General features: G+C 46.6%; 2 protein-coding genes across 2 annotated transcripts; both read left to right on the top strand.

The window, feature by feature from the left end:
• The first annotated feature begins 144 nt into the window (after positions 1 to 144).
• On the top strand, positions 145 to 5,886 carry tmprss7 (transmembrane serine protease 7). Its single transcript, XM_056433839.1, has 16 exons — positions 145 to 252; positions 345 to 412; positions 582 to 775; positions 851 to 886; positions 966 to 1,194; positions 1,307 to 1,431; positions 1,779 to 1,891; positions 2,012 to 2,118; positions 2,316 to 2,452; positions 2,831 to 2,938; positions 3,066 to 3,173; positions 3,255 to 3,371; positions 4,360 to 4,555; positions 4,900 to 5,168; positions 5,462 to 5,598; positions 5,725 to 5,886. Exons 1-16 carry the CDS (start codon positions 160 to 162, stop codon positions 5,884 to 5,886), a joined length of 2,199 nt encoding a protein of 732 aa, XP_056289814.1. The 5' UTR covers positions 145 to 159.
• A 682-nt stretch (positions 5,887 to 6,568) lies between these two features.
• LOC130206094 (suppressor of tumorigenicity 14 protein homolog) lies at positions 6,569 to 13,687 on the top strand. The gene is made up of 19 exons (XM_056433841.1): positions 6,569 to 6,688; positions 7,277 to 7,463; positions 7,554 to 7,678; positions 8,760 to 8,827; positions 8,941 to 9,134; positions 9,417 to 9,506; positions 9,680 to 9,899; positions 10,000 to 10,142; positions 10,279 to 10,376; positions 10,539 to 10,648; positions 10,858 to 10,991; positions 11,158 to 11,262; positions 11,436 to 11,546; positions 11,623 to 11,736; positions 11,853 to 11,972; positions 12,078 to 12,261; positions 12,341 to 12,612; positions 12,747 to 12,883; positions 13,359 to 13,687. Exons 1-19 carry the CDS (start codon positions 6,608 to 6,610, stop codon positions 13,524 to 13,526), a joined length of 2,661 nt encoding a protein of 886 aa, XP_056289816.1. The 5' UTR covers positions 6,569 to 6,607; the 3' UTR covers positions 13,527 to 13,687.
• The last annotated feature ends 438 nt before the right edge of the window (positions 13,688 to 14,125 follow it).

Here is a 14,125-nt window from a genome sequence, read left to right as displayed (position 1 = left end):
ATGTAAGTGAGAGGATTCGTATACTTAAGTCCCATATTAATGTATTCATACCGTATGATTACAAGACTGTATCAAAGTGGAGCCGCACCATATAACGCAGGTTTCGACTTGATTTACTTAGTCCGCAGAGAAAGCAACAGCGGGGCGTATTTCGCGGGTATGTTTCGCGTTGCCAACGTGGAGTTTATCCCAGAGTACCGCCAGGACGATTCCCATGAGTTTGTATCCATGGCAAACAAAATACAACACGTGGTATGTAGTGATGGAACCCTGTTATTTACACGATGCTTAGTGGTAAACCAGGATTTGAGAGAGTCTTACGGTTAATTGCTGGTGTCTCGCAGGTGAGCAATGTGTACAAGGTGTCCTCGGTGGCCCAGCTCTACAAGCAGGCTGTCATTTCAGACCTCAGGTACAGTGGGCCTGTTACTCATCATCATGAAGCAATAAGAGGTCCAGCTGATATTTCTAATTCACTTTGTGCTTTTGATTCCAGTAACAAGCGTCAAAACACTTATTTACGGCTGAGCAACACACCCTGTTTTTATAGTATTATTGTAAACTCTGTTTTCCTCACACAGTAACAACAACAAGGGCGGTCTGCTGGTTCATTTCTGGATGGTGTTTGTGGTCCCTCGATTAAAGAGCCCGGCTGTGTGTGAAGAGTGTGTGGAAGCCATTTTCAGAGACTCAGTCCACACCAGCCTGATGAACAGGTCCTCCGTTGGCAACCTGCTGGGACTCCCCGTGGATATCGACTCCATCCTCATCAACGGTGCGTCAGTGTGTTCACGTGTGCGTCCTAAAAGCGTGCGTCGATGCAGAGATTGATTATTGTGTCTTCCTCCAGCTGTTCAGCGATCAGACTATTCATCAAATGGAGCAGGTAGGAGATGATACTTCAGTGCAATCAAAGTCACACTGCTTGTCATCATGTGTGTCCATGAAGGTGTTTCTCCTCCCAGGCTCCCAGTGTGTAGAGAAGCTGCATGCCAACCTTCCCGGGCCGAGCGTCCCTTTAAACGTCTTCTCGTCATGGGGTGGTGTCAACTGCCATGTAAAACTCACCGCTGTGCCCGGCTCCATGATCCGTCTGACCGTCACCTCCTTCCTCATTGAGCCCAGCGACTGTGTGAGCGATGCTTTGACGGTGTACGACGCCCTGCTGCCCATGAGAGGGCGCATTCTGCACAGGTCTGTTTTTTCCCACATATTAGCAATTCTAAGGGATTTTATTCCAATACGTCGCTGTATTTTCTCTAAAACATAAACCTTGCGTAAAGTAAAGGCTGTGTCTGTGCTGCAGGATGTGTGAGCCGGTGTCCAGCTCGTTCTCCCTCGTGTCTACCTCCAATGTCATGCTGCTGTCCTTCAGAATGACCAATGGCAACAAGAGCTTCAGAGGACACTTTGAGGCCATTGCTGAAGAAGGTTTAACACATTTACCTTGTTACTTTATCTGCCAGTGGTTCACAGCCTTATTTGCTTATGTGTCACCCCTATACAATTCAATTCACTTTATTTTGTACAGCCCAGAATCACAAATTACGAATAGCCTCAGAGGACTTTACACATGATGATGAGCCATGAACAGTCTTTTTAATGCCCAAGGGGATTAGACTTTGGTTTCCGAGGGGATAAGAGAGATATTTTTGATTCTCCCCTGTGTCATTGTTCATCTTCAAACCCCTAAGATGTATCGAGAAACCACTTTGCGAGGCATCAGTCCTGACTGGGAGAGAAAGTATAATCCTTGAGTGTTTCTCTGGTTCTCTCAGCATGTAATTCTCAGATTGAGACCCAGTTGGAGCCCGACATCACCGGTCAAATCTACAGCCCCTTCCACCCCAGCCTTCTGCCCCCGCAGTGCTTCTGCACCTGGAAGTTTGAGGTAGAACACACACACACACACACACGCACACACACGATTTGTAAAACAGTGGCTGAGTTTGTCTTTACTGGTGGCTTCAAATAGCTTTTATTGATTGTGTGCTCTGTATTTTTCTTCCAGACCCCTAACCGTGCTTTAGGAGTTGCTCTGCAGTTTCAGAATTACGTGTTGAAACCTAAGGAAATGAAGGGCTGTGAACACGGCTGGTGGAAGGTCAATGAAATCATGTATGTGGGCGTGGGTTTAAAACTGTATTCAATACACATGTAGCTCATATGTGTCCATTTTTACAAACACAAGCTTAGACAGTGTGTGATGATATATCAATTAGCCCGTTAAATTATTTTTTATATTGAATTGAACTATCATTCATCCCATGACAACACCCTGTGATGGTTTGCTGGTGGTTGCTTTCCCTCAACAGTTTCTGTGGCAGCTACGTGGGACACCACACGGTGTTCCGGATCGCTGACCACAGCCCAGACATGGAGTTTCGCTGCAGCTCGCGTAACTCTGCTCAGCCTTTTCAGGCGTCTTACAGCAGCTACAATATTAGCCAGCGTAAGCACTGATGACTCATTACAACAGGCGGGATACACTGTCGGAAATGTGTTTCATCCTACTTCAGTGTGGAAGTGAGGTAATGTCTTTGTCTGTGGATTTTAAATAGTTCAATCTACTTTACAGAGAGAAATCATTGGACAAATAGACATAAAAACATTGTCTGGACATGTTGAAACTTGGTATGACAACATCTTGTTTGAGAGAACATGAAAGCATTTAAGTAGGTTCACTTGTGTCAATGTAGACTTTGTGTCATTCACATAGTTTCCACATGAACATCGTAGTGTTTTGTGGTGTCTTTTAGTCACGAGAGTAGAAATAAAGCAGCAAAAGCCACTTTTATTAATGCATCTAATTTGTCTCTGTCCCCACCAGCCTGTCCGGAGAGCCACTTCCTGTGCTCCACAGGACTGTGTGTGGAAAAGAGCCGACGCTGTGACGGCCTGGACGACTGCCAGGATGAGAGTGACGAGGTCTTCTGCTGTGAGTTGTCTTTATACGTTACACAGTACTGGTGATGACACTGTGAAGTACTGGTAACACATTACACTGTCTTTTGATTATATTGGGAATCAGTCACGCATTGGACACACGTTGCATATCTTCACAGCGAGGCCAACAAAGAACTGCGGTGGCAACAGCCCTCTGCATCCTCTGTTTGTATGCAATGGAGAGATGGACTGCACCAATGGAATAGATGAGATCAACTGCACTCAGGGTATGGATCTTTACGGTTCATTCATCTCCCCTTTTGCCCTTTAACCAGTAACATTTGCAATATGTTCTCTGCTTTTGTCAGAAACAACGTGCTCTGCAATCAGATATCAATGCAACAGTGGCCCCTGCATCCTGAAGAAAAATGCAAAGTGTGATGGTGTTCTTGACTGTGAGGACCACAGCGATGAGGCTGATTGTGGTGAGATTACCTGCTGCATGTGCACATTTTGAAGTGGCAGCGAAAAGAAAATCAATAATATCTCCACAGACTTTTAAAAAACAATTTTCTTATCCACCCTTTTTTTCTAGTAATAAATCTGGCACCTTGGTATAATGCAAAACCGCTTTATCAGCACTCTAAAAGATTACCTTTCCATTTTACCTTTTGAATAACTCCGGCTCTGCCCTCCACAACTGAACATTTTAACATCCAGTTCGAAACAAATAAATGTTGAATTTTAGAAGTATGATTTTGTTGAAATTTTGTTTCCTCCACCTTTGTATCATCATAATTGTTTATCTTAATATCATAATTCTAGTCTGTCAAGAACATTTCTTAAAGTAGTTTTTCTCCCACCAGTTCAATAATTTATTAACTAAGCCAGGATCACGCACATTTGGCCCAACTGTCCCAACATGTCCCAACTCAGTTGTTGGCTCATAATGAAGCACACTATAGTGATTATACTGCTGCATGGCCGGTTCTCTGCCAGATCCTTCACGTGGCTGCATGAGCATGTTGTCATTATTTTATAATCCACTGGGCAGCGTGCACCAAACCTGCTGACCTGCAGCAGTAATGACTCTCTCTGTTCGCTGTTATTTCATCATGAAGGGGTCTTAAGGTGATGGGAACCGGCTTGTCTTTCATCACTCACTGATAATACTGTACATGCACACACACACACACACACACACACAGATACACACACAGACAGACACACACACAGACACACACACATCAAAGCTCTATTTTTTTAATAAGGCGGCAGCAGTTAACACTTTGCAGGTATATTCCTAATATACCTATAAACTGCACATAATCACAATGCGTGTCTTTCTTTTGGGCATATGTAATATACTGCACATGTCCATATGTCATATGTTCTGTTCTCCTCTACAATAAAAAACAAAGTCCAGAATAATGTAACCAGTTCAACAACAGAGTTCATCTCTGTGCTCCTCAGCCTGTGGTCGGCCCTCCTCTGTGAAGAAGGTCGTTTCATCTACAGGACAAGAGCGTATTGTAGGTGGAGATGACTCTGTGGAGGGGGAGTGGCCGTGGCAGGTCAGCCTCCATTTCTCTGGTAACCTATACTGTGGCGCTTCTGTCCTCTCCTCTGATTGGCTCATCTCAGCAGCACACTGCTTCCGCAAGGAAAGGTCAGTCACACTCACCCCTGTTATGGTCATATGATCACTCTATTTGGTAAACATATTATTAAACTTTAAAATAAAATTAACAGATGATGATATCTGTACCTAGTGTTTTATTATATTAATAGTCTTACAGTGTTTCAACGAATTTACAACATTTTATGATATCATGACATATTATTGGTTCATCTGCCAATCATCACAATATCAAGTAGAAGGCATCTAGCTCGTAGTATTGAATTTATGAACAAACCCATCACTTACTGATGACTCATCTTATTTCAAGTTGTTCAGTCTGATCTACAAAATGTCTGCCTCCGCCGGTGACCCTTGACCTCTGACTCCACCAGGCTGTCTGACCCACGTTACTGGAGCGCCCACCTCGGCATGCTGACACAGGGCAGTGCCAAACACGTGGCGGAGATCCAGCGGATCGTGGTGCACGAGTATTATAACTCGTACACGTTCGACTACGACATCGCCCTGCTGCAGCTGAAGAAGCCCTGGCCTCCCTCCCTCAGCCCGCTGGTCCAGCCCGTGTGCCTGCCACCCTCCTCCCACACTGTCACTGGCAGCCATCGCTGCATTGTCACCGGGTGGGGATACCGCTCTGAGAAGGGTGAGCAACACCTTGGATCGAGCTCAGTGACTTTTATACTTTGATATAGCCATGAAGTCCTTTTGAGGGTTTGTCTGACAGGGCTAGTTTATGCAGTGTACTCTAAGCATCACATAAGTAATAGAAACGTACCGTTACAAACAGGATGCTCTCTTCCGTTTGGGAAGTGAGCATCTTCATCAATTCCTGCACTCTTCATGAGCTACTGTTCATGTCAGCTTAAAGCCTCGCAGATATGTAAATATTCACATCTGTCGTTTGCATGATCTATGTCCATCTTGCTCCCCCTGCAGACAAAGTGCTTCCCTCATTGCTGCAGAAAGCAGAGGTGTCCTTACTGAGCCAGACTGACTGCAAGAAGAGCTACGGACCTGTGTCATCACGCATGCTGTGTGCCGGGGTCCCTTCTGGAGAGCGGGACGCCTGCAGGGTGAGCTCACATCTGACTGAATCACCCATAATCACCTGCATTTATATGAGTGGATGTGAAGCTTTAAAAGTTGGTGTTTACTTTTTAAATGTTCTTTCTGCATCAACTGCACTTTTTGTTTCTCAGGGCGATTCCGGAGGTCCTCTGTCCTGTCAGGGACCGGGCGGGGGTCGTTGGTTCCTGATTGGCATCGTCAGCTGGGGGGCCGGCTGTGGCAGACCAAACCTGCCGGGGGTCTACACCAGGGTCAACAAGTTCACCTCCTGGATCTACAGCCATATCAGCTGACACGACAGCGAGGCTCTTATTCATCCAGTGCCAGCAGATGTTTCATTATTCTGTCGCTCACACAACATAATAAAAGCATCATCAGTGTACTGGGTATTTATTCAAGAGCAATGTTTTCCTTGTATGTGTTATTCATGTGTTACTCAGGTAGACACCCCCCAACAAAGCAAACGAGAAGCGCCTTGATATATTTTAATTCTAATGAAGTATCTTAGTTGCATTCCTCCCTCCAAGTCTTGGACTATAACCCCATGTAATGTCCTGTTGCTCCCTCACACTCATCACGTTTGGTGCCAAACGTTTTCATTGCAGGTTATCATGATGTTTGCCCTCATGGAGCATCCAGGGACGCAGCAGCCGAGCTCTGTGGTTCTACTTCACACACGTTTCCCTCAAGCACCTCTTTGTGCCCCGTAGCCCAACTCACGCACAGCGAGGAAGTTTGCCCACAAATCTGTCGCACAGATGGTTGTGCGGATTGTAGGCTTTAGCCTTTTCATAGTGCTCCTATTGTCCCCCGCTCTGCATTCTGGGACTCCGTGTGACACCATCAGGTAAACGGGAGGTGGTGAATACCCGCCGCATCCGAGCCACTCAGGTCGGATTTCTGCTTTTTTTCTCAAAGGAAGCGACAGTGGGGGTTTCCTCTCTCTCTCTCCATCATTTCTATGCCTGAGGTATTGTTGCATATCGCCTCTCCGGAGCTAAACGGGACAGTGCTATGAGGACTCTCCCCAAAAGAAAAACTTGTGAAGTGTACTGCGTCTCCGGGCATGGACTACCAGGCTGCTCCGCTGCACAGGTGAGGCACCCACAGAGTGCTCTTTTAATTGCGCGTAAAGGATGAGTGTGTCAAACGTGACTTTGCTTTCTCTTTGAGTCTATATATATATACTGTATATAGTCAGAAAATAGTCTGTTTAACTTTGGTGAGCTTTTACATCGTCTTCCACTCGCAGAATGATGCACAATAACCAGAACCCATCACACTCAGTCAGTTATGGCTCATCTTAATTGCAAAATCTGGTATGTGGGCGTCGTCGTCATGTATGCCCACATCAGGGTCAGCCACTTGATTGACTGCTGACATGGCAGAGGCAGGCCGTGGGAAAGCAGACTGGTCCAGCCACGCTTTGTCTGCTCCCCCGGGGAATCCTGCCAGCTCCTTAAATGTTTTAGGAGATCCTTTCAGCTCCGAGATGCTCACCGTTACTCTCACTGAATCAGTGGCTGCTCAGCCGTTAAATCAATGTCTCATTGGTTTTGGCAGATAAGCTGCATTCTCTTCATTGCGGTCCACTTGGGAGTACAATGCAAACAATTAGAAGCAACTTGAGCACAGATATTAAAAGCTGGTATGATATTTGAGTCATGCCCTTGTCTCTGGAAGGGAGAGGGGGAGCTGAAGGAGCCCGGCCAGTCACTGGGCCCCCTCACGGAACCTGAAGACCAGGCAGAGCAGAAGCTGGAGGGGGGGCGAGCTCCAGTCTGCGGCTCCTGGAGGAGATGGATGTTAGGTGTCCTGCCTTTCTTTCCTTTCGCTGCTGCCATTGCACTGACGCTCCACTTCTTAACATGTGAGTACAGACCTGCTTTTCTCCTGTCTTTTAGAATGTGTTAATTTGGACTTACAGTAACACAAGTGCACCTGTCTCAAATCTCTCCAGCTCCGCCCTCCTCAGTGTTCTTCCTCGGCAGCAGTGTGGAGTTCCCAAACATGAGCTTCTCCTCAGAGTTGACTGACTCCACCTCCCCTCAGTTCCGCCTGCAGGCTCAGGCTTTGAACCAATATGTAAGTGGGACGATGGACTTGTCTGTCACTGCCTCTGAATGACACAAGAGTGCTTCTTGACCTTCCCGCGCTGATCTTGCTGTTCTTACGTTGATATGTTGTGCTAGTGTCTTTAATGTGCCACTTTCAAAACACCGCTGCCCTTATTCTACTTCCCAATAATGCCTCTGCATTCTTATTCGTTTCCTTTCTCTTTATTCGGCTTTGACCTTCACTCTTTCTCTCTCTCGTTTTTCTTCTTCTGCACACCACTTTTCTCCCCTGTGTTCCTCTCTCTGTCTCTCTCTGGTGGTGTTAAATGTAAAGCTGAAACAAGAGCTGGGCCCTGTGTGTGTGCAAGTTCCCGAGACCCCGAGGGACAGGGCCCTTTCAGGGCTGAGGACAAGCCTGGCATTTGTGAGTCCAGCTAGACCCGGGCAGCAAGAGTGAGAGGAAGAGCAGGCCTTCAATAAAAACATTGTCTGTGTAGCTTTCACACAATCAGCCACTCTGTGTGCCGAACACTACAGAGAGGAGGTGAACCTCAGTTTGACGCTGGGGTTGATAGGGAGAGACAGGGCAGTAGGGCAGGGTGGGATGACAGAGATATGAGAGGGGGAATTTGGGATTTTGGAGTAAAAGGTCATCGGATGCACCGCTGAACATTCTTGCTGAGCACTGGAGAAATGGAAAATTGATGGGTTTAAATCTCTCAAACTCTACACTGCCAGAGTGTAATGCTCCTTTAGTCAGCTGCGAGGGTGAGTTATCAGGCCTGCTAAGTGGTCATAGTATCTGTACAGCCATCTGTTCATTAAAGAACGGGTGAACTCAAGGCCAAGAGCCCATACCTCCGAGGGTCCTAACTCGACACGGCCGGCAGGTAGAGACACAATGGAGCTCTGTACTGCTCACAGTCAACATACACACAAGCAGAGGTTGATACACACACATACACATACACACACACACACACACAAACAATGCTTTTGTTAAACTCGGGTGGGTTCATGTGTTACAAGTGAAAAGTGACCTCACTGATGTCGCACCTATGTGTGTGGTCAACCATGCTTTTTTGTCTTTCTGTCTTTTTTTAAAACAGTTCTCAGAACTCTACGAGTCCTCGGAGTGGAGCTCTTACTACCTGCGCTCAGGAATTACTGCCTTCAGGTTTGATGCACTCACAAAAAGTCTACTGATGAAATCACACTTCACACATAAAAGGCCCATGCACGACAACGACACACTCGGCTGCAATACATCGTACACCCTTTGTGTCACAGTGAAGGAGCACAAGGGCTCAATGTCTTCTACTGGAGTAAATTCTCCGCCCCGGACGACGTTGCAGTGGCGATCCAGACGTCCGGCCCGGAGAGACTGCAGCGCAGGCTTCCTGGCAGCAACAAGCTGCAGCGGGACACACGCAACGAGCAGCGCTATTACATGGAGCAAGATGACGACACGCTCCACCTGCTGGGTAGAGGCGCTCACCGTGTGACACATTCACCACCAACATATGCACACACGTGGTGGTTGGCCTCAGCAATATGCACATATTAGTATAATATAATAACTAAATGCTTGACACACCATGACATTTTAGAATATACACACCCTTTACTTATTTACGGCCAACCCTAAATGCTACATTAATAACGAACCAACTTATATATTTAATATTATTTCAGATGTTATAAGAGTATTTATTGCTCTGGAGTGGTACTGAATGTGAGTGTTTTGGCTGTGTGTGTGTATGTAGGTTTGGACCCTGACGACTTTGAAGTAAAATCTGACAAGAGTAAGAATCCGAACAGCATCCAGAGTGGGAAGTGGCAGCTCGGCTTCCAAGGTGAGAAGAGCACGGCTTTGACTCAATATCACAAAACCTTAAGGTCAAGTTTCTAATGACCCGTTAATAATTTAAGAAAAAGTGTGATCTCAACTTTAAAGGTTGCCATTAATGGTGATTTCAAGGTCATGATTATTTGTTGGACTGTGTATAATAAATCCCTTCCTGTCTAGCGATGTCCTTTGACCTCTATGCCAAATATGGCAACAACCGCACCCTGAGCCTCGTGAGTCCCAAGAAGCCGTACTACCAGTGGCGTCTCCGCGTGCCGTCGGGTCATGTCGTTCGACTGATCATCCTCACCCTGCATGGTGCCACGCCGGGAAGCTGCACTGCCCACAGGCTCTCGGCCTACGACTTTTTACTTCCATTACAGAACAAGATAATCGCACGGTAAAGACATCTCGACTCTATCGCTGTGATGATCTCATCTCTTGCAATACATCTCACTTCTATGTCGTACACATATCCTGGATGCATTTACCTGTCTCAGGTGGTGTGGGCTGCCTATTTCGGGTTCGTCACCCGTCATGAAGCTGACGTCCTCTGGGAATGTGATGCTGGTCACCTTCTCCTTCAGCAGACAGAGAGATGGAGCAATCTTCAAAGCTTACTTCCAAGCCATCCCAAAAGCAGGTTTGCGTGCTCTCACCTGTTCTACACATCTTGTGTGATATGTTCATATTCGTGCTGGAATTATTTATTTCCACTTATTAGCATATGTAGAGCAACGTTGCCTCGGTGTATTCTGTTCACTTCCCTCCCATTGCAGGTTGTGGAGGGTCGATTTCCTCCTGGAACGGCTCTATTTCCTCCCCCTACTACCCGTCCTATTACCCTCCTAACATAGACTGCACCTGGACACTTCGGGTGAGTGAATACATACCTGCTTGTGACTGTGTGTGTGTGTATGTTAGAAACAGTAGAATAAGAAAGAGAAGTTGGAATGTAAGGGAGTGAATCATCCCTTAGACAGTTGACCCGCCCACATTCCAGCACGTGGATGCTTTCTTTAGTTGCCTTTGCTTACAGGCGCCGTTGCCGGGATACCTGATCTCTGTGACAATCGTGACGATGGACATCCAGGATTCCTCGTCATCAGATGATTGTGAGAAAGACTGGCTGAACATCGGAGGGGTCAAGTGAGTTGTGCACCTGAGCTGTGGGGCCCATTTGCAACATTGGGTTTGCATTTCATCAGCATCCCTCGAATAAAAACGTGCTTTTACATTACTCACTTGACTCACTGTAAATGTGTTTAATCTCGTAATTCTTACAGACTTTGTTTTATGCTGCTGCTTGTGCGAGTTTAAAGGTAAAGTTACTTACTTTTGTGCTCCTCTGCATCTAGACTGTGTCACCCAGTGTCAGACAGCAGCAGAAAGCGAGTCTACTCCTCTCCTCTCTCCCTCCACTTCCATTCGGACGAATCTCTCACCAAAAATGGCTTTTACTTGCTCTTTCGCGCCTTCTCTCCAGAGGGCAGTAAGTCCAATCTGATGCCTCTCTTACTGCAATGTTCAGCGTACTAGAGACCGATATCCAGCATGTCATTCATTAAAGAACTTAGGGTCTCATAGCCACATCTACACTAAAGAAAGTACTTTAACTCCAGAGAGAGCATTCAGGTTTCCTCCCTGTCTATCCCCAGCCTGTCCTCGGCAGTTCCGCTGTGGAGATGGACGCTGTATCCCTCTGAGGAAGGTGTGTGATGGAGTGAAAGACTGCTCAGGTGGACGGGACGAGGCTAAATGCTGTAAGTCTTTTGCCGGAAGACACTCTTGTCGAAACAAAAGGGCTGTACACTCGATCCATGTAGCTTTCTTTTGCACTTAATCTGAAACACATGTCTGTTGTGCTACGCTCAGATTTGTATGTGTCTGTGTGTTTCTATGTGCATGTTTGCACATATGTGTAAAAAACATGTAGCATCCTGCAGGCCAGGTGAGGTGCTGTGTGGGAACGGCCAGTGTAAGCCTCAAAGCAGCCAGTGTGTGAGCCAGAGCACCTGTGAAGACAGCAGTGAAGAGGGGGGCTGTGGTGAGCAGAGTCGTAACACGTGTGTGCGTGTTCTGGTTCTTGTTTCGAGGATTCCAGCTTATGTGGTTGTTTTCAGGAGGTAAATGCCACCGCATGTGTTCCAACAAAGTCTGTTTGCCAAAGTCGTCAGTGTGTAACGGTGTCATCGACTGCAAAGACCGCAGCGATGAACTCAACTGTACCCGAGCGTGTGAGTGTTCATGACGTCAGACGGAACATGCCGATCAATTATATTTTACTGCAATATGTTGCATTTATAAGTAACCTTTTATTTCTATTCAAAGTGCTGTTTGTTTGCATTCTTAGACCTTAAAGGCTGCTCCACATCCTCATACAAATGTGCCAACAGAAAGTGTGTAAGTAAGGTGAACCCGGAGTGTGACGGGGTCAGAGACTGCTTTGACAGCTCTGATGAACTGCGCTGCGGTAAGTTGTAATTGTGACTGAAAACTGAACGAATGTCCTCTAGATATCCAAAGAGGATTCAGCTGAATACATTGTTACCTCCTTGTGTCTCCCTGTGTGTCCCAGGCTGTGGCACCAGGCCCAGGAAGCGCACTAAGATAGTGGGTGGCTCTGATGCAGGGGCGGGGTCATGGCCGTGGCAGGTCAGCCTCCAGATGGATCGTTACGGACACGTCTGTGGAGCCACGCTGGTCGCCAACCGCTGGCTCATCTCTGCAGCTCACTGCTTCCAGGACTCAGATGCAATTAAGTAAGAAAGATGCCTGGAAGCCTCATTATAATAATCATATATTACGTGTGCTCTGTGCCCATGAATGTTGCGTCCGCAGGTACTCGGATGCACGTGTATGGCGGGCCTACATGGGGATGCGGGTGATGACTCGGGGGAACAACAGAGCAGCCACCAGACGGATTCGCCGGATCCTCCTCCACCGGCAGTACGACCAGTTCACCTCCGACTACGACATCGCTCTTCTTGAGCTCAGTGCTCCCGTCTTCTTCAATGACTTGGTGCAGCCTGTGTGCGTGCCCGCGCCCTCACACAGCTTCACAACAGGGACCAGCTGCTACGTCACAGGCTGGGGGGTCCGCATGGAGGACGGTAAGAGTTAGTTATTTTTTAAAGTATGTTTTTTGTTCTCGTTGGTGTTTTGAAACGAGGCAACGTGGGGTAGAAATAGACGAGCAACACAGCATGGTGATGTTCATACTCCTACAAGAGGTTGTTGATTACAGGTGAACTGTCCGCTCGCTTACAAGAGGCCGCAGTGAGAATCATCAACAGGAACACTTGTAACAAACTGTATGACGGGGCCGTCACTCCCAGGATGCTGTGCGCTGGGAACCTGCAAGGAGGGGTGGACGCCTGCCAGGTGAGTGTGTACATCACTGCTGGTGCACCTACGCACAAGTATACATTTTATGGGATAATTACTTACCTCACTGGATTCAATTGCAGTTTTATTTTCTACTTTTACCAGGATTGCTCTCTAAGCTACAACAGTGTGTCTTTGAAAGAGGAAAACACACACATTCATATTTCTCCATCTGCTGCCCTCACTATTCATGGAGGTGCTCAGCTATGCAGCAGCTCAACACACTATATAGATAGACGTTAAAGATACCATTAGTATTCGTACTAAGTTAGACCAAACATGTTAGCGACACAATGTTAAAGTGAAGCCAGCTGCTGGTGGCAGTATACTGTTATGCTCAGGTAGCGCACATCCTCTTTGATATTGGATTAATTTTTTTTACGACAAAGAAATCACTTGAGCTGCTCTGTTAATGTTTGTATTATTCTTTACATTCCTGTGTATTCGTCTGAAATGACCTCTGTTCCCTCAGGGTGACTCCGGAGGCCCGTTGGTGTGCCTGGAGAGAGGCAGGCGGTGGTTCCTGGCGGGGATTGTGAGCTGGGGGGAGGGCTGTGCGAGGCAGGACCGCCCCGGTGTCTACACACATTTGGTCAAGTTCACTGACTGGATCCATCAGCAGACTAAAGGTCAAGTGTGACTAAATATCTCATGAAAAAGACAGACTTAACACACAGGGATGAAGGTTTCAGACATGACTTCATCTTCACATTCAGTCTTTTTTTCTGTCCATGTCAACGGGGCCACCAGGGGCCTCCCCTGCTCCACAGCAACCAGCCTTCGTTAAAAAATAATTAAAATAGTACTGAACCTGTTGTTAAATGGACTTGTTTTTGTATCGCTATATGCATTAATGGAAGAATGTAGTCGACAGAATTTGTTTTAAACTATTCATTGAGTTTTCCCTTTCTGCTCATTTGTAGACCGAACTGTGGGTTAATATTTACTGCTCTACAGTTGCTCTACAATTTTGAGAGAGCGAGTATGCTTACGTCTCCTCAATCAGATGGACAGGTCAGGCCAATATACGGCAACCAGACAGATTATCCTGTGCATCTAAATGTAGAAATGACTTCCTGTTTCCCCAGCCTCCTTCTTACATTTTCCAGCTCCATTTTAACTATGTAGATTGTGGCCATATCAGTTGTTGCCAACAAAAATCCCAACAGTGCTTTGATTGAACGTGGAAAGAGTTCTCCACACACATGTAACTGTATGTTATTGGCCTCATCTTCATCG

The sequence above is a fragment of the Pseudoliparis swirei genome, chromosome 16 (genome assembly GCF_029220125.1).
Source record: "Pseudoliparis swirei isolate HS2019 ecotype Mariana Trench chromosome 16, NWPU_hadal_v1, whole genome shotgun sequence".
Taxonomy (NCBI): Eukaryota; Metazoa; Chordata; class Actinopteri; order Perciformes; family Liparidae; genus Pseudoliparis; species Pseudoliparis swirei.
Note: the sequence above shows the minus strand (reverse complement) of the source record. Positions and strands in the feature narration are given on the sequence as shown.